Here is a 23,955-nt window from a genome sequence, read left to right on the forward strand (position 1 = left end):
ATATATATATAAGATTATATTCGTGCTTAGGATGACAAAGCCAATCAAACACAATTGAGTTTCTATGCCAGAAAAGATGTATTTTATTGTTAGTTCTACATTAGACAACGTTTTAAATACAAAACCTTACATACCTGTCAGAAAAGAAACGACATTTAATGTTATCAATCACAATGTCAGTTCCTAAACACATTTACACCAATAATTTCTATTTTAAAGATTATTTAAGATTAATTGCGCCCTGACGTATTTTAGGTTTTCACTTGTTTCGCTAATATCATAGGAGCTATATCTATGACAATTATAACGCGCAAAATTCAAACTAAAGAAAAGTAGCTATTTTTAACTTCCCGTAGGGCAAGTTATAGTAATCGCAAAAAAATCGAAAATGAAAATTTTTATATATCTTTACGTTTCAGAGGTTTCTGAACATTTTGGCATACCTTAGAAAAAATGGATGTATGTGTGTGTGTGTGTGTGTATGTACGTGTGTGTATGTATGTGCGGATACAAATTTTCGTCGACGATTTCGGGAACACGGATCAACCGATTTTAATAATTCAAAAAACATTCGATTTGTATTGATAAGGAGACGTGCTGATTAGTTTTTGGCGAAGGCAGGTCTAGCCGTTCAGAAGATACGGGGCAAAAAGTGCCGAAAACGGTAACTCAGTTTTTAATAGAACGGAGCGTCCGATTTTAATAATTCAAAAAGCATTTTACTTATATTGACAAGGTGAAGAACCGATCAAATTTTCATAAAGGCAGGTCTAGCGGTTTCGGAGATCTAATGAAAAAAGTAAAAAAAAATGCCATTTGGCGGTCAAAAATGATCATTAGACATATGCACATCAAATTATCAAATATTTTATAGAGATTTTAACAATGAGTATAAATTTTGTTTACATTCCTATGGGTTCCGTACCAATGTTTACGCGTTAGACGGCGACGCAGAGCTTACGCGCTTTTATATTTCGTCTTTATGCAGTTAAAGCAGTACGATTGCTTTGAAAAAAAGTTTAGATCTTCCATAATATGTCAAAATAAAGAAAACATTTTTTTTCAAAAAAAAAAATATTTTTTTTTTTTTTAATTTTTTTTCAAAAAACAGTCTTATTTTTTCGAAGTAAATTTTTTTCAAAAATGTTAATAGTTTTTTAAAAAAAGAATAATTTTTGGTACGGGAAGTTCCAGCAATTTGCCTTAAGGCACGTTGCCTTAATTGTCTTAAGACAGAATTCCACTTACAGCTAGTTTTTTACATATATATATATATATATATATATATATATTGTATATGAAAAAACTATTTACGATGCATTTATGTAAATATAATACAGAAATGCGTAACTTTGATATGTTAATAAGAAAGTGGGTTTGGCTCTTGAATTACTAGTATGATATTATCGATATCTGATATCCATGGACAACAACTACCGAGTTTGTTCAAATATTTAACTTTCATCCCATGTCAAGTTATCCTATAAGCGTATTTTTCTAGTCTATTTACCTTAATCCAATTTCAAATTATATCATCATCAATTTATTTACTTGTATTTCGTAAATATCATCCAAACAAAAATCTCATATCGCTGAGCCGCACACCCACATTTGATATTCGATAACTGTTTGAACCAGTGACATGTGCAAACATGACGAATATCTGCTCAAACGGTGTGCCATATAACGAAAACGAACCGCGAAAAAGGTTGCATTTATTTTATGTTTTATTAGGGTGATATCGACACATTACCGGCGAGTAAATATAACGAAAGCCGCAAAACGGTAGCAGCCGCGCGCGAATTTGCCGGCAGGTCGGCGGACCCCGGCCTGGAGGAATGGGTCGGCGATCTCACCCCGCTCAACCCACCGAACGCGTGCCGCACTGCAGATGTAAAAGCGTAGTAGTACACGAACTCGGTGAGGTTCGCCGGATGCCGCGCGTCCGTAGCACGTTTTCGTAAGACTTTGCAAGGCGTGTTAGAGACGACGGGCTCGTTTCACGTCATGTGCGGCTGTTCAACCGCTTCATAACCGTGACGTACGGTCGATATTGTTGATATAAGTTGGATGAATACGAGTCATCGCGCGAACGCCTTAACTATGAAATATTTGACACGATAGTGAATTGAAAGAAATATTCTAAATTCTTATTAATTATTTTTTCAACATTGCGAGACAGTTGACAAAAAAACATCAAGTTAACTCTAAAAATTTGGTTTTATCAATTTTTAACTTCCCGTAGAATAAGTTATCGGAATCATAGAGAAATATAGAAAATTTTAATATAAATTTACGTTTCAAAGTCTTTGGAACATTTTGACATACCTTAGAAAAACTAGATACATGTATGTGTGCATGTGTATGTATGTGGGAATACAAAGTTTCGTCGACGATTTCGGGAATCGGTTTGAATAATTAAAAACATAATCGATTCCTATTGATAGACAGGCGTGCTGATTACTTTTCAGCCAGATCCAGCCATTTCATCTTAAATACAAATAAACATAAATAATATTATATTATTTGATGTGAATACGAAAATAAGTAAACGATTAGACACCGAAAATAGTTTTATACTGGCTACGACAACCGCATGAGTAATGGAAAAAAGCAGGTACAGGAAAATGGTACCGAAGCTGGGTTTTCTATTTATTCGGTATCTTAGGTAAAAGAATTTGAAGAGAATTGGCGGTCATCACATTATGCATATTTGATACCCCATAGCGCCTGAACTATACGTGTAATTAACGACCATCCATTTCAAAATATAAAAAATAAACACTATCCGCTCTGAACGTAATAAGTATTTTTGGCAAATATATTTTTAAACAGTTAACTGCAATTGACCAATATACACGTCACGGCAAATTGGCAAAATCTGTATATTGACTAGTAAAATCGTCATTCGTTTAAATATATCACTATTTAGATTGCAAATTTGGCTACTACTATATTTTAAAAACAAAATCTTTAACAAAAGTTTTGCAATCTGAATATATTAATAATTGGCTTCTACATAATACTTAGCGCTCAAGTCGAAGTATACATTATTTATCAAAAACTAGATCATGTGACTAAAATTTACTTCTTCCAAAACTGTAGTTACACAGAAGTTGCAGAGCTTAGTTAAATGAATCTATATCATTTATATTCTAATTATATACCCGTATTGTAAAATTGTTCGTTATTCCAGTCTATTCCATTTGCACAAGCTTCGGAATATTTAACGTTGAGAAAAATCTTATGAAATATTCATATGAATTTCCTAATGAAAATATTTATTTAAACAACCCTCTATTATTTCAAGATACAAAAAATGAACCTGTGGAAATTTATTATCTGTCCGTATACTTGTGACTTCTAGAACTGGGATTATTCGCGCAGGGGTATTAATTATACACTAACTATAGTATAAATCACTATATAATAATAAAATATTTGATATCAATTAATCTTGCAATCTTACAAACAAAAGTTATATAAAAATTGGTAAAATTTGTCTAATAAAAGAAAATAGAAGAATATAATAGTCAAGTGTTTTTTGCCTAAATAAAACTCCGATCAAATAAAGAACAAATCCAAGCCGTAAACTAGGATAACTATTCACATTTGTTTTATTTAAATCAGCAAATATAACTTTTTTACAATTTATTTTTCAAGATTGAGGAACAATCAGATTGACGAAAAACTTTAATCAAAACATCTTCTGTGAAAGTTCAGTCCATAATTACTAATTTAAAATCTTCAGATATTCTGGTATGAATATAAGGGATTTTTAAATTAATATCCTGATTCGTTAATTAATCTGTCGGAGCCAAAATAAACGTGAATGATTATTCATGATTCTTAATTATTAGAAGTTGTTTTAAATGACTTAAGCGAGAATACACGAGACGCTAATTAGTTTTTACTTCCTTTTCGCAAATTCGCTTAATAAAATCAACGCCTGCATATAGAAGCAAAATACTTTGAGAGGCGATTAATTAAAATGCTTTTCCAATCAGATATTATACATACACACACACACATATATATGTATATATATATATATATATATTATCTAATGCATCTAGCATTTTGAAGATGTATAATACAATATTTCTGATTATCTTCCCATCGATAGATGTTATTCCAATACAAAAGTTATACAAGTTTTAATTTAATAGACGTAAGCTGAGAACTTCACTTGATCATCTTCTTGGCAAAGATATCAATGTAACAATAAACCGAACAAATCAAAAGAGTATTATGTTATTTGTTCTATAACAAGAAACAGAATTGTATATCATGCAAAGTTATGCCATATCTCAACTGTAGAAATATAATAGTGGACACATTCCAACAAATATTTTTAATACAGATTGTTCTGTTTATATTAATTTATATACGAACAACAATTATTGGTAATATTTAGAGATATAGTATATAATGCGCTTATTACTGTAAGACTGGTGTACTTCATTGTAATTTAAAGGTTATACTACTAGATAAGTAAATTAGTTGTGGGTTTTTTCCAGGAAGATAGATATATTTCTTATTCTATTAGATATGTTGTAACCATGCATGTATCAAATTTAAATGCAATAGCAAGATTATTAGTTTTGTTTAATCAATGAAGATTAACAGAATACTTAATATTCAGAATTAAAAAGAAAGAAAAACAATATTAGTAATTAACTGTTACAAAATAAATAACTATATACCTCAACATTTTGTGAATGTTCTGATTTACTGAGAATGTGATTGACAGTTAATATCAGGCAAAAGTATTTAACACAATAAAATAATAACCGATATAATAAATTTTAATAAAATTATAATAAATTTAGTTTAATCAACAACTTTGTTCAATTAATTAGTTACTTAACGAAAAAACTACTTACTAATAAAAGTAGAATCAAAAAAAACAAGTGAAATTTTGACAAAATAAAAGTGACAAAATATAATTGAAACATTACCAACAACAAGTAAATGAAAAACTAATCATTTCTGAATAAGAAATATGTTTTAGAAAGTTATTTCAATATACAAAAGTGCCGCTCAAAAATGTTATCTTCCAGTATTATCATCATAGAGGACTACACTATATATATGCTTTGTAAGGGTTGACGGCTCAGATAGAAGCTATTTTCGAAACCGTAGAAAACTCAACTCTATTTGATGAGGAAGAATTATTTCAATTTTCAATGTCATAGTTTTTAAAATGAAAAGCTACTCATGACACATAATATTCATTCGATTTTCTAATATTATTGCATTATATATTTAGTGCTTCAACTTGTTTCATTGTGATTTCTGTTTGGTGTTTCATCCTAAGGAAAACATAATTTACGATTCGATCGATTTATATATATATATATATATATATATATATATATAATTATCTAAATTACTGTATACAATGGAATAAACATTGAGGCCATCATTTAGTAAAAAAATGTACTTCATCAATAACACAAGGCTTAAATCCAAGCAATTAATAATTGGAACATTGAAGCAAGACTCAAACTACTAATATAATTGATACGAGAGATTCGAAAGAAAAGCTTAGAGCATAGTTATTAAAGTTTAAATTCTAAGATCAATCAAATTTTCATTATTCTCTAATATATTCTCTAACAAAACTCATAAAATATATTGTGTGGAATATGAAAAAGATAATGTGTGGAATTAGTCCGCCTAAAAGAAGCTATAATTTTAATGCGAAAATAAAAATAGTAGGAGGTGAAAGTTTAGTCTACTCGTAATATTTCTTTCAAGCTCTTTAATTTTATTGACCTTAAATTATTTGCAATTGGCAGTTGATGGCATCTTTTAATTCTCGATTTTTAGCAAAGAAATATCCAAAAATATAATATTGATGAACTAAAGCAAGGCACGAAATGTTTAAGTTTAACCCTTTCAATATTTAAAAAAAAACTACTGCTGCTTAATGTTAGCTTCCGTTCCAGCTTGATTTACAATTTCCAGCCAACTTACTATGTTTTTATACTACTCTCAACATTTCAGACGATTTCCAAAATTTTCAGACGACTTGCAACGTTTTCAGTCTACCTACAGCATTTTTAGACTATCTAGAATATTTTCATACTGTCTAAAACATTTTCACACTAACTAAATCGTTTTCAGGCAATTCCTATGAATTTCATGCTTTTTTTGTGGCAGCACTAATTGTTTAACTGAAACTTGTTAAACTTATTGTTAAAAGATTTACTTCAACAAATAAAACAGTCGGTCTCCTTTTAAATGGCCAAAATGACTGTTTTCCGGATGTGATATTTCTATATAATATCTATCAAGTTAAGTTTTGCAAGTTAAATTAAAAGTATAACTTCATAAATATTCATATATCTTTTAAAATTAGTGTAAGTTTAGAAACAGTATATATAAATGTACTCACAAAGCTCGTTGCGCCATCAATCCAGCTTTACTCGTTACCATATCTTGCGGGGGACTGCACACGGGCGGAACGACTGCCCCGGCCGCGTTCACAGATGCCGCGCTCGTTACGGCCGGCCCGTGAATAGAACCATTTGGCCGAGCTGTGTTCTGCAAATAAAAAGTTATGAGGCATGATACGGAACGACATATGTGTATATGAAATTTTGAATTGTTTATATTCTATTAAACACTAATTTATGTTTAATTATTGTAGGTTCATACAACAGCAATATGATATGGCTGTGAAGTAGCATTGACTAACAATGAAATTTCTTTCAACAAAGCCATAACCAGTTAATAATGACTGACAAATATGCTCGTCCTGGAGTAGTTGCAAAATTTTGTGTATTGACGCGTATACTCGTCATGCTTATGAATCAGTAACCATTAGCTATGTTTTTTTATTTGCTTTTATGAATTACAATCTGTCATGGCAAAAAAGTCGAGCGGTCACCCAGTAGTAATCCGTTTTGAAGTTGATTATGTAGCCTAAAGAAGTAATAGCAGTACTGATGCAAAAAATTTAAATAAAACCAACGGGGGCAAATGTAGTATTATACATTAGTAAGTACAAATTGAAAAATAAAATAATTTATATCCAAATGTTAGTGGAGGATTTCAGAAAGGGGTCGGTTCTTTTTTATCCGTTCGAGGGCATGGTACCTTACTACATTTCTAGCCATGACGTTGGATGGTACTATACTCACTCCTTGTGAATATAGTACACTTAATTATAATTGTGAAAATAGTACTCTTCACCGAGTTCATGAACCATTGGCTATATAAAATACAATTTTTGAGAAAAACAAAATACATTCTCAAATTTCAAGATGTTTAGAATATATTAAGACCATTCTAGAATAAGACAAACAAATAGAAAGTCTTAATAAGTCGAGATAATTTTTTGAATCCATATAATTACAGACAGAAAAACTTTACCAGTTTGAATAAGAATTGATTTATATAAATATTTATTTATATTTATAGAATGTATAAATAAATCTGCGAGAACTGGATTGGTAAAGTACTTTTGAGTATAATACTCAGTTGCGTTGGATATTACTCAACAGAAAGTGTTTGAGTTCTTATTTATATATGTGTAATATTAAATTGAATTTCTGGCGTCTTTAATTTAATACGTACCTATGCAATATATGCTTTTATTATTAAAATAAGTAGATATTAGTGATGATATTTTCAATTTTATTGAATAAAACCATCTTTTTCATCCAATATCTTATCATTCTAACTTATTATGACACCAAACTATAGGCACTTGTAAATTAAGGCGTCCCAATTACTTGAGTAATGAACTTACAATTTCAAACATAAACACTATGAAATTCATCTACATTTGATATCATCTCTTATTGTATATAACCGGCATTCTTAAAATTTAATACGACCGTTTTTAATTTTATATGAAAAATCATAATAAACGAATAAGATTTTTTAATATATTTTGCCACGTGTTGAAACTGCAACTATAGTTAATTAAAATATATACTTCAGATTACTGTTATATTTCTAAGATAAAAATCGTGTTCTAACAACTTGGTTATTGACAAGCTGATTCGAAAATTTAAATATCATCTATAGAAGTATTAAGTCAAAATATTTCCGAAATGAATGGTAGATTCTAGTTTCAGAAAAGTCCAGATAAAAAAAATATCCGAATATACAATGTTCACCTTTAAATTTAATCCGAGATCCGCACTATGTCTTTTTGATTTTTCACGTTTGCTGTCGTCACCATCGTCTTGCGAATGATGTGAACCTTCCTCTTGCGAAGTTTGTTTGAGTTGCGGTTGATATTTCTGTAAATAATGAGCATTTTTATTATTATATGAAGTATTTTTGATACTTATTAACTTGATATTACTACTATAGCTTTTAATCTTATTAGTATTTTCCAACTTATGCGGTAGTATGGTTTTGAAAACCGTACTAAAAATGCATGAACAACATTCTATTAAAAATTTAGAAGGTAAATAATGGTAAAGTTTTTATATTAATTTAATTTTATTGATCAAGATTGTATTAGTAAATTGATAATGTAATTTTTACTAACAAGCAAACTATGTATCTAACAATTTTAAAATTTGTAATATTGAAAACCGTTAAGAAGCGTTGTATGCAAAACTTTTCATCTAAATGTGAAATCAATAAAATATTATAAAATACTATCTATTAATGTATTATTTATAGCAAACAACTAATTAAATTTTCTTGTACATTGCTGCTTGATTGGAAGAACTTGTAAATTACAGCATTACAATTTTCCTTTATACATGAAAATGCTCACTGTGAAATATTCTGAACGTGCAAATACTTCACTTGTACAGCTTCAAAGAAAGCTTTATACCCTTCAAAACAACAAGCTTAATTGGTTACCAAGAACTACTACTATTCAAATATCTTGAATAGCTCATAATGTAAGTCTACATATTGCAAGTGTTATATTATATATTTCATAGTTTTATTCAATACAATGCCCAGAAAAGCTATTAGTGATAATGTTACTAAGAGCTTATTTTAATCAGCCAATTATATGCATCTTATGTAAAAGATCTTAAACGAGGAAATACTACAATTATAAATTATCACTGTTTTACAAAAAATGTAAATGTTTGAAATGAAATATTCAGAGCATATTCTGTTAAGTGAAAATATAGAATTTGAAAAAAGTAAGTATGTGAAATGTTTTATAAAAAAAGACGACAGTTTTGAAATGAGCTTCATGATAACTTTTCATGTTTTACATATGGTACATAAAGGGTGTTATCGTTGAGCGTTCAAAATTGACAGAAATTGTATTATTAGTATTATTACAAAGTATCTATATTTCTAGTGGTATTAAAGAATTAAGTTAATATTTTATTTTCAGCAATCTGAACTTAAAGCTCTATAAGCTGTTGTGATTATACATGTCATTGCAACCCAATAGTTGTCCACTCTATTTTTATGTTAGACTCGATTTTAATGTTGTTGTCATTTTTGATAGTAATAAAATAATAATTATTAACATATTGCAGCAATGCCAATAATTGCAGCAATAATTGGATTAAAATAATAATATTTTGGGAAAGCAACTCAATTGTTGGTTTTCCATTCGATAGATAAATTATAACAATTTTCTTATAATTTTAATATGCTGGTTAATTTTTGTTAGATGACATTTTTCATTGAGCTAAGCTACTTTATTTTTGAATGTTATACTCATTTCGATCAATGACTATTTGTCATCATCTTTCTCAAGCAGCAGCAACATAAAACTTTTGGCTTTTTTATTACAAAACATCTGTATCAGGTACAATATGACACTATCATAATCATTGTATTATCACCATTCAAGAAGTTTTGTAAAGATCGAAATAAGAAGTAATCAAAAGGTGCAATTGCAGGTTTGTTTGGTGGATATGGAAATATATCCCAACCAGGCTCCAATAATTTTTGCCGAGTGGCCAAAGATATGCGATATCAATAATGGAATAAATCACCGTTTTGAATTGTCATTTTAGGACGCTTTTCTTTGACTTCATTGTTTAATTTCGTTATTTGTGCAATGTAGAAATCATAATTGATCGTTCGGTTAGGTAGTAAGAACGAGAATATACAGTTCCTTTGAGTTTATTATTTTTAAGTAAAAAATCACCAGAACTAAACTTAGCAAACCAATTTAACACAGCCGTGTTTGAGGCTTCAATACAATAAATTTTATTTTAATTAGTTTATAATTTTTTGAGAGCTTAATTTGCTTCTTAATCTTTGTAAAAAAAAACAAAATATAACAAAAAAAAAATCGATTTGATGTTCCATCTTTCATCAAACGCCAAAAGACAACTACGCAATCGATCAAAAGCTCCTTTTTACTTATGGACATATAAATTGTCTTCTATCCATTGATAAATGATATTTTAGTAAACCTAAAAACTCAATTAAAACCATCCAAGCTGAAAACCGCACATACTTAGTTGCCAATCTAATAATATACAACTAAAACGAACTAATTTAAGTAAAAAAAATGTCAAAAAAATCTGTTTAAGTATCAATGTTGACTGTAATTAGGTGGCAATTATCTTTTCGATATGTTCGATACATTTTTGGTAGTATCGATCCCGTTAATAGTACCAAACTAGAGTACAATCTCGAAAAACACTCAGATACTCAGTAGATACTCGATGCTCTCATTCTAGTGAACTTAGAACTTAGTGAAGAACTTAGAACTTATTTTTTTCTATAAATGTTATTTAGAGATCGAGAAGTTTCTGTAATATGCCTCATAAGGCGTAATACAATACACCACTAATTGTTCATAAGTTTCATCAATTTGCCTCAAGACACAGTGCCATTTACCTCTTGTTCTATTCCTGATTATTATCAAAACTGTATTACGTTACGAGATATTAACTTACGTGGTGCTGTTGGCCCGTGTCTTTGACGACGTGGTAGTGATGGTGGTGGTGGATGCCGCTGTGCGACGAGTCGGTGTGGGAGGAATGCTCGTCGCTGTGCTGGGAATGGTGGTGATCCCATGCCGGAGGCTCCCAACATTGTATACTGTTTTGTCTTTCCGTCGCCCGTTCCATCTGTGCCTAAAACCGAAATATTTGTTAGGAATACATAGTTCAAGGAATATATGTAGACTTCACAAAAGAGCTTTAGAATTTGTTATCTACTTCTTCATCTATTTGACGCACCATTTATCATTCTTACAGTTCGATATTTGTTAACCCCTTAAAGGGCACATCTAGTGTGAAATTTTCAAAAAATCGAATTTTTAATTTTTCCATATTTCGATAAGTTATACCTTTAAAAATAACATACTAACATTTTAAATCGATCTTAAAAAGTTTTTGAGTTACAGCCATTTGAAGAGTATATATATATATATATATATATATATATATATAGTATATAGTATAACGATCATTTTATCTTTAAACGCGTTTTTCTCGAAACAGCATTTTCCGAATTTGCTGCAGCGATTACTCAAAAACAAATGATCCGATCACTATCAAATTTTTTTACGTGTTCTATACATAGTTCTCCGTAAAATGAACTATCGATTTTTTGATCGGATCAAAAATCGAATTTTGGCAGTCTAAAAATGACCAAAATTTTGGGTAAAATTTGACCTTTTTTTTTAAATGCCGCCATTTTGTAAATGTTTGATTTTTTCCAGAATCACTGCAGCAGTGAAGGGCCTTTTTTCGCGCCGTTGGAAATCGACGATAACTTAAAAAATATTTAATTATTTTCTTCAAAAATTTTACTATGTGTTCTTAAAACATGTATAAATATATTCTTAAAATTTTGAAATGATTGATAAAGTATTCAATTTAAATTCCCAAAAATCACCTTTTTTTAGGCGGTTACACTAGTTGTTCTGTAAGTAGTTCTGACATTCCTGACTGAATTAATTCTTCGATGGTTCAAATTCGAACCATGCTATGCAATATTTAAGTATAAGAATATCACTTTAAGAATTTTGTAACATTTTTTCTGAAGTGGAATTTTATGTTTTCGCCAAAAATCCGATTTGCTAATTTCATGTTTTTTCTATGTTTCAAGTCATTCTGAATCGTTGGATACGCAAAATTAGAAATAGTACATATATGTATGTGAGCCAATAAAGTTCAAGGTCAAAAAAATATCCAAAAATATTATAGGCTCAACTCATTAAAAATTTAAAATTTATTTGTTATTTTTTAAATGTTGTTATAAATCTTAATGTTTAATATTCAAGTCCATTATATTCACATATTTAGAGAAGTTTATACAATTTACCATAAAACAAAATACTACTTACACCTATCTTACATCTAATTTCAACTAAAATTTAAAATATTATTATTATTAGTAAATTATAGATTTTAAATAACGTATTTCTTGCAATTTGATCTCAAAAACATGCATAAATATCTATATAATAAATGCAGTCACCTGTCTTTCTTTTTCCTGGTTTCGTCTCTGGTTAAGTAAATCTTGATCGAGTTGGCGGGCTTCTCTTGCTTCTCTCTAAAAAATATTTTTAGAATCAAATATTTTCAATAGTATTTCATGCTTCTAATAAAAATAACATTTGTATCTATCAATAAGTTTATAACTAATAATATATAATTTCTAATAATACAGTCTGATTGGGTTGTTAGCTATATAAGTTGGGTAAGTAATCATTTGTTTCCACTTACTTTGAGCGTGGCATTTTCGATTTCGATCTGCTTGGGGTCCCTCTCGGTTCTGGTCTGCCTGCAGGCTGCCTGCTTCTCTTCATCAGACTGAGTGCCCTTGCCACCTAATTGATCGAAATTAATATTATCGTCCTGCTATCATTCCATGACCGCATGCATTATATACATACGCAATTAGAGTGAGCCACTATTACATTATGAGGGTGCTTTGCAGATATATCATACAGAATGTGATAGAATTGATGTGAGCATTCAATATCAATTTAGCATCAATCAAACTATGAAACGAACAATTAATTTAGAGCGCGATTATATTGAAATTTACGATCATGCGCAAGTTTTAGAAATGTGTAGTCCAGAGTTAACCCTTTCGCTAGAAGAGTGTTTTATGGAGAAGTGACACTCCTGCACGAGACAAGAAGCCGTCTACAATATTTTTTACACAACATTGGAAATAAAATATAGTTAAAAATTAACAATTACACTTTTAAAGAACTAGATTTTAAAATAACAAATTAGAACTTTCAATAATTTAACTCAGGATAATAAATTTTGAAGACAAAGTCGATGTACGTTGTCGTCCATAGACGACAAACGTAGACATGCGTCGTCAAACAGATGTCGCTTATAGGTGACGCTCCTAGCATAAGGGTTAAGGATCAAACTCTGGGTATTGTACTAACGTACTAGCTCATCTGAATAAAGATTGGAAATTTTACTCAAGATCAAAGGTAAGACACTTATGTCTTAAACTAAAAAGAAGAAGCATTCAAAATCCTAGATATGTAAAATGTAAACTAACAAAAAACTACTATAGAAGATTGAAAATAAAACTAAAAATTGATCTAAGTCAATATTGATTCTGGATGAAAACTAACTAATTTGTATTTTAATTTTATAATTTTAAAAAATAAATTTTAGTTTCTTTTAATGTAATCGTTAGACAACTACCTACTATAAAATGGTAAGTGAACTATATGCCATTTCAATATGCCCTTATTTCAATGCAAAGTCCTTTGTAAAAGAGAAAATTGTATAATATTGAGTTATCACGTATGTAATAATAAAAATATGATTGATCAAGTATTCATAAATTAGTAAAACTGCTTTTTTATATAGCTAAATTTAATAAAATTAAACTAAAATTAAGAAATATCTAGAACACCGTCAATAGAACTTTAAGTTACAAGACGAATGTTTAGTGCTACGGATAATTATTGCTAATTATGGTCTAAATGCAAATTGACAGGTAATTACAATATTAAATAGACTTTTTAGACTAAGTCCTAAAAATTGTACAAGATTATTATTAGTAAAATTTACTATGAATGATGTAAGATAATTTTAATAAAATTTATACACAGTTTTCGAGTCCGTATCACGACAAAATAATTTTTGTCTAACCTCAAAATTTTTTCTTTGATTTTTAACCAAAGTTTTTTAGTTTTTCCAAATTTCTCTAGTTTTTATAGAAGTTTTTGACAATCTACAATAAAAGTAATTTATTTCAACTTTTACTGAAATTGAAAGCATATATACATATAATTCATGGAATAATAAATCATGTATATTTCACATATTTCAATTCATGAAAATCTATTGGAGATATCTTTGCATGAGATTTCCCAGAAGAATATTTGACTGACATTTACGCAATATTTGTATCTCATTAATTCATTAAATCATTTATTATGCACTTTGTTTTCAAATGTCAACACAAACTGTATGTCAACATTTATATGTCTATTCATAAAATAATCATCTAACAAAAAGATCACTCAATTTGGCATGCAAATAAACTAAGTTCAATATTGCAGAAAGACAAAAAAGCTTTTCAGCGTGATATAGGCTGTGTAAATATTTGTGATGTCTCATCATTCGATAATGCGAATAAAAATTCAGAGATTTGCAGAGAGAAAGCATAAAAAATAAAACGTAGTCAGCGATGCGTGGAAAAAGAAAATTGGAAATGATAGAAAGAGTTCACATTTGCATTCTGTGGCAGACCTAGGCAAAATACATATAAAAAGCTTTATGTAAAAACATTGGAAATTCTGATCGGAAAATATACCGACAAAATAAAACAAGGGTAAGAGTTGTTCAAAACATCTCATCAAGCTACAGTATATTATTGAGCTCTACACATAAAAATTTGTATCCAATCGAGAAAAATTCTGCGAATTTAAAAAATATTAATCTAGTTCTGCCACAAGGAAAAACTATTGCAACAAAAATGAATTCAGCTCAATAATAAGCATTTACGATTTGCTGGTTTACTTTTGGTAATATGTTTTTAACAGTAAACCTACCGATGTTAGAACAATAGAGAAGAAAATCATCAATAGCGGTTTGTGTATACTGTTATCATTAAAACTAGCATAAAGAATAGGTTAACATGATAGAATATTTGTTACGTTTAAGCTACATCAACTAATCTGGAATTAAAAAAATAAAATACATAGTGAATTCAAAATCAATTAAGGAGAGTGTACCTCACACAGCTATGTCCAATTTTCAAAAATAATTAAGATTTATGATTGGCTTCTAACTATGTTGTTAGTTGCTACTTGAAATTATCAGTTAGTGATAGAATAAAATTGTGTCTATAAACTATTTATGTAAAAATGTTGTAAATTATAACTCTTTTGTTACGACAATCGCATGATGTGCGTACGAATATCGCCAAAAGGCTACCATTGTGTACGGATGTCGCTCATAGACGACATCCAGGTGTCAACCCTTCCTTACAACAGTATTTATCACTCTGAATTACCAAAGATTCTTATTAAGTATTATAGTTTCTAGTTATTTAGAACTGTATATATTATTTTATTTTATTGTTGTTTGAGGTCTGTTCAGTAACGTTACTAGGCGGCAGGTTGGCTCGTACAGCAGTATCTCTACTGCAAAAAGCGCCCCAGTAGACATACAGGGTTAAGACAAAAATATACACGCCGCACAATAAATTTTGATACTATTATTACTATTTGAATTATTACTATTTGAAATGCGTCGTTGTTTAGTTCCAATTTGATTAAACATTGTTTTTTATATTGCAATCAGCAAACTAATAACTAACGCGGGTTTAAACTCCTGTTTCATAACGCATTTATAATTTGCTACGTGCCGTATATACAAATACTAAACTTCCCAAAAGTTTGTACAAAAATGTCACAACCAGTTTCTATCACTTTCTCAAATTTTTGTTACGTCGTCTCTACAAATATTAAATTTTATAGAAATTATGATAGTTTGCACAAAAATGTCACGTCCAGTTTCTACCTCCTCTATCATACGCGTTGTTAAAATGAAACTTTTATGATGTGAATTTATATGAACATTTTTGAAGATAATTGTGAATGTAACACATATTTTGTTTTATCATATCATTAAAACACATATTTTATTATATCGTATCATTAGAAGTCTTACATTTTGTATGCTAACCATTATAAGTACACTTGAATTACTAAATTTACATTAATCATAGTATACTAATTCATAAATAGTTTAGAAACCTTATAGTCGTTTAAATACTTCAAGAATTAAACTTTTATGCGAAATAAAAAGTAAAAAGCTAGGAGCTCATTCTTAACATAGTTTTGAAACACATTACATTCTATAACATTTTAGCATTTAGATATATTCTGGAATTTATAAAATTTCGTTATTATCTTATCCAAATTGGATAAATTTTTAAAATCTTGTAGCACAAAAGTTATTTCAAATGGAATATAAATTGTAATTTTGAGAATGTTTTATAGTTATACTAAGAGATTACGAATTCATAAATCTTAATTGATAATTCAAACTCTGCAGATATTTAAATTAATTAGATGAAGTATAATGTTGTTGTAAAAGTTTATTTTGTTTGCAGGCATATGGATTCCGTACAAGAATCAATTTGTTTGTATCTAGGTAACAACTCGTACAAAAGTGTTTATTAGCATTAGTTCTGTTTATTACTTCAAAAGAATTTGCTAAGAAAAAATCTATTTTTACTGAATTATTATAATTTATGTAGGCCCTATTACTATAAGGGTCTGATAAAATGAAGTAGGGTAGGGCGGGGCTAGTTGAGCAAATTTTTACTTAAACGCATGTAGCTCCTCAATGAAAAGTCTCAATAAATTGCTATATGGCTTAAGGGGTTAGGGGTACTTGCAGGCACGAAAAAATGAGTGTTTTCAGTATATTTTTTTTGTTATTAAACGATGTTTTTCTACAAAAATATTAATACAGCATTATTATACAATGTTTTGACTTGATGTAACAAAAATTTCAGAAAAAAAAAATCAATATTCCCAAAGTTATAGCTGTTTTTGTTGCCCCTGTTTCGAAAAACGGTCCTGGCGGTGACCATCATAACTCCTTAGAGATTCATCTAAAATCAATCAAATTAAAAAAATAGTTTTATGAATAGGGCCGGATCGAAGGCTTTCCTTTTTTTCCAAAAATTAACAAAATGGCAGTATCAGAAAGAAAAAATCTTGATTTTTGGGTAAAAAATCAACAGTTAATTGGTCTTAAAAAATTCAAATTTTTGAAAAAATAAAAATCCTTCGATCAGGCACGAGTTTATTATGTATTATAAAAGCTGTATAAATTTCATTAAAAAAACATAGTTTTGAGAAAAACGCGTTCAAAGTTTTACATTGGATTTACGTACAGAAATACGAATTATTAATTCATTTACACCGAGTCATCTATTCCTGGGCCATATAACAAATCTTCAGCCATTGTGGAAGTTTCCAAAATTTTCATTTGGTGTTGCCTACGAAGCATTCTGCCCTCCCGTGTCGTCTCGTTGGCGCGCTGATCTGCTACTTTCACACGTGCAGCATCCAATTTTTCAGCATACCAATGGGAATATACCCATAATTAGGTCCTAGGGTACCCATAATCAATAGTAATGATTATGTATATGTATTCAACAATTTGTACGATAGTAGAACTAGTATTCACGGTTTTTAGGCATATTTTTTACACTAGTTGGTTGAAGCTTTTAATTTTTCCTGATTATGGATTCAATCTTGAACTACACATCTTGAAAGTAAATTATCATTGCTGAGATCATCGTAAATCGGTTTAAAAGCTTTTAAAACATCTGGAGGTGAGGGAGAATAATCTTGAGTATAAGTATCGAGCTCTCCACTTGCATCAACGCGCTGGTAAGGGTCCAATAACTCAAAAAGTAATCATCGGATCAACTTGAAATTTTCAGAGAACATTTTCAAGATATTACACTTAATGAAAATGCAAAAAAATAAAAATCGATTTTTCAAAAATTCCAAGTACCCCTAACCCCTTAATGGATTTGTTGTTTATCGCTTAACAAAAGTGTTAATACTATGTTTTGGTATTAAGTAAAATTTAAAAGCTATATTTGTTTAAATGCAAGAAGTTAAGTATGCTCAATGTACCCTATAGGTGGGGCAAGTTGAGCACTAAGAAAGTATAATCAAATCATAGGTTCAATGTCGATTAGTGATGAAAAAAAATAAGTTTTTAATAACCAGTTCTATATTTATAGTCTTTATTGACAGAGAAAACAAAACTTATAGTAATTTTCTTTGAATAATTAACCAAAAGTAGAATCAACAAAACAATATCGTATCTTAGGAATTATTTTAACATTATATTCAGTATTTTTGATTTAAATCATTATTTCTTTATATTATTACTCATAGACTTAGCTTAAATCTTAAAAATATTAATTAATTTCTGGAAGTTAATGGTAATTGTCTTAGTGACAGAACAAGTTTAGCAACTATGCTCAACTAACCCGAACTCGGAATTTCAAAATAAAAGTGAGTTTATAGAAAAACCGTGAGAGTTATACCCAGAATCTCTGTGCATATTAAAAGTACTATAAATATATGGAAGAATAACATTTACCTGATTAAAAATAAATAACATTTGACTAAACCAGACGAAAACTCGTGATGAATTACTTTTTTACTTTTTGGTCTCAAAATAAACAAAACGCCCGTGAACCTCACTCATTTGTCCAGCGGCCACTAGCGATTGCGGGATGTTTATTTCTCCCAAACCTCTATCTTTCCGCCATATAATGCTTAAACGGACGATGAATAGTTTTCGAGATATTTCGATTGCTCAACTTGCCCCTATGCTCAACTAGCCCCGCTCTACCCTACTTTTTAGAACAATAACGATCAGTCAAAGATCAATCGTTTTTTCCGTGGATATTTAGGAAATACTAAAATAGCAAAGAATTTCAGAAGAATTTATTTTATAAGTATTCGGTAGGTTTATTGTTACAAAACATGAAACAATATTTTAAATCAAATGTTATATTATTGTTCATGTACGTTTCAACGTCAGCTGAAATCAGTTTTATAGTAAGGGTTATCTGTACTGTACTTTCTAAAACACTTGGTTATTCCACATCAAAAGCAATAAAATTTTGATATTTGATGTAGCTTTACCTGAAACTATATTTTATTCTCTACTTTAATCACTAAGTCCACTTGTGAGGGTCTTGGTCACTCATGTGCGTGAAAATGAGAATGTTAATGAAGTGTATTAGTATATTGCGAGTGCCAAATCTAATCATTAGTATAATTATAATAAGAATAGCATTCATAATACCTGTGCTTTAAGTATTCGAGTAACACGGATATAATCGTCATTTCCATCTTAATTACGGATATAATCGTCATTTATTGTATTTTGTATGATCAATCAAGTTACGCTTAAAATTATTAAGTGATGATAAAATATAGATAGAGGGTCATAAGTTTTTTTTTATATCATAAGAATTTCACAATATTGAGCTGTTCATTTTATTCTATGTATTTAAATATTGTTTTATTTATTTACGAATGATGAGATCGATGTTTTCTATCATAAGAATTTCATATGAGGCAATTTTTTAATTTAAATTATAACATATAAAATATAAAAATAATTTATAAAATATTTATTTACTTGAAAATAATAAGTATATATACAGTTATTGTTTTCAAGTAAATAAATATTTGACTATGAAACCGACACAAAAAATGCGAATTATTTGTTTTAGATACTTTTGAAAAATATAACTCTTGAAACCTTATATCATCTTCATTTCGTCATTAAAGCAATTTCGCAATTAATTATTAAAAATCATGAATCTTCATTCAAAAATTAAAATATTTATTGGGGATTATTTCACAAAATTATTAATTATTTTTAGTTGCGAGTTATGAAACATTATTTTAGCAAATGTACAATGAAAATTAATTAATATTATTCGTAATGAATATATAAAAACAAGAAACAAATATGCAGTGTGTCCCAGAACTTAACATATAATATAGTCAACATTTGAACTGATTGTGAGTAAAATGCACAAGCAAAAATCATGCCATTTTTAGGTTTTTATTTTTTTATTCAAAATTTTTCAGTAATTTTCAAGTATTATACAATTTTGCAAGTCTGATGGAAAGCGCCAACTTTTGATAAAACACACTTTTTTTAAAGAAGGGCCTCTCAAAGTAATCTGATTTTAAAATTTTTAAATCTATACTTCAACAAAAAGTTTTGACTCTTGAAAATTTGGGGTAATTCTGATATTTTTAGCCAATAAATGTTATTCTTGGTTACGGTTCTAAAGTTTAAATAAAAAATTTTTTTAGAAATTAACCGCAATAACCGAAAAATTGTTATAACTTTACCAAAACTCAAGGTGAAACATAAAGGGTCACAATTTCTAAACAACGTGATATATTTTTTTTCTAAATTTTTCAGGACAGTTAAGGTCAATACTATCACCCTATTTCGGCTTCACGTTAAGTTCCAGGACACCCTGTATAAATCACTATATCAAGAATCTTTGATTGATTTTTTAAATGATTGTTTTTTGTAAACGTGATGGTTAAATTTATTAGTAATATTTATTATTAATCCACGATTTAATCAACTACGAAAAATTTGTTCGAGTTTTGAATTTAATTATTCTCGTAGTAATTCATATTTCACAAAATTTATGTCAGTTAGGCTTCCGGTTCTATGATAATTAAGTATAATCAGAGTAGTCAAATTTTTAAAATCAAGAGTTATAAATATTTTGTATTTCAAATTTGAATAAATTGTATTATATTACACACCCATTTCATTTTATTGTCGATACGAAACAAGCGTAACCTGATTGACATAAAATAAAATACTGTTATACTAATTAACAATTAGGGCAAAATTTATTTATTCATTTCTTGATTCATAAAAATACGTTTTCATTTTGATCAGTTTTATATGCTTCACGTCATATTTAAACTACTACCTTCTAATTTTATGTTCTAAAGCATTTTATATATAAGAACTAACTTATTATTGATATATTGGCAATTGTGATATTGTTTAGTATATGGGTTTTGACGTTATATGAATATGCAACTACTTTATAATAATCTCTAACTAAAAAGCCTAATAATTTCACTAAAATGATCACCATAACGGTAAGCATATAAAACTTAGAGCATCGTTTTTGAAACCGTTTTACCATGGCTACAAAATCAAACAATATGCGTTTCAACATCAAAAATATTTTTCCCATTATTTCGATTTGGTCACATTTCTGCGGAAATTGAAAAAGTGTTTTGATTTGTTATTTCTCTAATTGTTTTTGGGTGTATTACTTAAAGCACGGTGCGTACAAGAGCATTGCATGCCGGGCGTTGCCTGATGCCCAGCGATGGGGCACTGACCGCCACTGCCTCCGGCTCCTGGCGGCGGATATGAGAACCAGAACTGATGGGCCAGCTTGAAGGAGACGCGGTCGACGCGTCCTGCAACCTCTGGAAAAGGATAAGAAAAACAAATCAGCAGGAGCCCAATAATAGGATTAGATTGCGTGCGGTGACAGAGTAATTTTATAGTAACTTCGTTTTGTATGAGAATGTTATTATAGACAAAATTAAATCTTATACTATATTGTGTACACCATAATACAGGACATTACAAGGACATAAATAAAGCGTAAAGTTATTTTAAGAATTTATGGTGGATAACTTGGTACAAAAGCCTTCTAACAAATGTTGCTTTATTCAACAGCAATCAGACATAATAGACTTTATTTTATGAGGTGTTTTGAACGCTACTTTTTTCTAGTAAAAATGCTATTAATAAGAAATCCATCAATTATTCTTACTTAATTATAGTTAATATTTTTAATCATTATCAAAAGTCAATCCCATGATAGCCTTACTAATTGGGATATTGGGAATGTGAAGCCATGTATACGTTAAGCAGCTAATGCAAAAGAACTTAAGTTTTTATATCTTGATATTTTAACTCATTTAAACTTTTTTTATTTGTATTTTTTGTTTAAGCATTGATCAGAACTGAAGTTATAACAATTGTTATATCTTGATATTTTAACTCATTCCAACTTTTTTTATTTTTATTTTATGTTTAAGCATTGATCAGAACTGAAGGGTTCTATAAGCTGTTGTGATGAATAACCAGCAACACAAACAGTTGTCTCATCTTTATGTGATTAATTTGCTTATTACAATTTCTGTAATAGTAATGATTTTTCATTAATGCAGAAATGCCAGATGGGGCCAAGAACACTTTGCTATCTATTTTTCGAAATGAAAATTGATATCATTAATGCTTGACATCAGGCTTTTAAAGCGGGATAAAACTTAGGACCTCTGATTTAGTTCTAACCACTTACGTACGAAAAATAAAATTCAATAATTACTTTTAAAACTATACATTGAATATGTTTTGTACAAATAAATATTCATCAAAATAAATTACTGATATAGACTATTATTGTTAAAAAATGTAGATATTGAATTTAGTTGACCAACTTAGTTTATTTACAATATACACAAATTTTAAGGCAACGTCCTTTATATTTATAGTCCATAGTCCATATAGTTACCAAATCAGTCAAAACTCTAAATTAAAATATAATTATTAATTTTATTGCAAACAATATTCAATTTTTATAAAAAAGCATAAAAAATATACTAAAGTTTAGAATGTCTTGAACTTTTAATTGGATACAAATTTACAATAATTATTGCAAACAGATATTCATTTTTTTTAAATTTTATAACAAAACGAATTAGTGTAAGTTGCATTCTGACTTAATTATGTAATTAGTCAATTTAATATGGGCCAATGTTAAGGAGAATAGCTAACCAATTGATACATTTTCAGAACTAAATATGAAAGTTTTATTGTTTATTATTAAAAAAATTCAATATATGTTGACGCTAAACACAAAACCAAACTACGACTTTCTGACTTTTCAAAATCTAAATAACACATTATGAATAAACGTAGAAAAAAACGTAAAATTTTGAAATAAAAGTAGAAAGAAAATTATGTTTTCAATTGATAATTTTGAAGCAACGACTCAACCGGTTAACAATCGAAATCTATCAGACCGTTTTCGGATAAACATTCTTTATATACATACATAGCATTTCCGATTTCTGTATCATAATGATATAAAATGAAAAAAATTAATTTAATAATGCGAACATAATTCATTGAAGTCGAATTATTGCACACTAAATTTTTCAGATACCCCCTTTCTTAATATAATTTAGCTAAGTTAAATTTAATAAAAAAATGGAGATATAGTTTATAATTCATTCATAATTATCTAAATAATTTATTATTTCTACATACCACTTTGCATTAATTAAATTGTATTTTTCATCGCCTAACAATGATGACTGGAAATGTTTTTGCAAATATAAAAGTATTGAATAAAAACGACGCATAAGTAATATAAAATTTGCATAGGTTGAGAGTTTAGATCATAATAAATATTTCATGATATTTTAAACTGTTTATTCCCATGTTTCTCGTCTGTGAGGTGAATGAAACTAGCGACAAGCGTAGTCGGATATGTGTCAGGTGGCTCACTTTTCATGAAGTGTGAGTTGTAATGCGACAGCTTTACTCCTTTTTATTTCCCGAAGACAATACATGTTGGATTTGGAAAATAGTTATAACGTTGAAATGCACTGTATAAATAAAGAAAGAAATATATATGAATCCCAGCTAATTCATCCATATTACCTTACATTCCCACTAGCGGGGTAAATTGAGACGGTCGAAAGCAAACAGATCTAATGTATTTTTTTAAGTTGAAAGCAATTTTACAAAATAATAGCTACATTATTCTACCAATGCAAAATATAAATTTCTTGGGTTCATTTTTCACAGAGATAAATCTGTAAATAGATTGATCTGGTACTTCATAAGAAATATTCATCGGCAAAGTTGTAATATCCATTTATTTCATTTATCTTTTGCAAAATTGCATTTTTTGACTAAATTTACTTTT

The 23,955-nt window shown here is 28.9% G+C and overlaps 1 protein-coding gene across 1 annotated transcript in view; it reads right to left on the reverse strand.

The window, feature by feature from the left end:
• Positions 1–21,410, reverse strand: part of LOC113365734 (voltage-gated potassium channel subunit beta-2-like) — an 80,586-nt gene extending 59,176 nt beyond the window's left edge. Inside the window, 6 exon segments of the mRNA XM_026607267.1 lie at positions 6,404–6,552; positions 8,136–8,261; positions 10,860–11,039; positions 12,391–12,465; positions 12,639–12,742; positions 21,296–21,410. Coding sequence (XP_026463052.1) covers positions 6,404–6,552; positions 8,136–8,261; positions 10,860–11,039; positions 12,391–12,465; positions 12,639–12,742; positions 21,296–21,308 — 647 coding nt within the window. The 5' untranslated portion in view covers positions 21,309–21,410.
• Between the last annotated feature and the right edge of the window lie 2,545 nt (positions 21,411–23,955).

The sequence above is a fragment of the Ctenocephalides felis genome, unplaced genomic scaffold, assembly GCF_003426905.1.
Source record: "Ctenocephalides felis isolate EL2017-DRISC unplaced genomic scaffold, ASM342690v1 CF-g0.4_SCAFFOLD_01170, whole genome shotgun sequence".
Taxonomy (NCBI): Eukaryota; Metazoa; Arthropoda; class Insecta; order Siphonaptera; family Pulicidae; genus Ctenocephalides; species Ctenocephalides felis.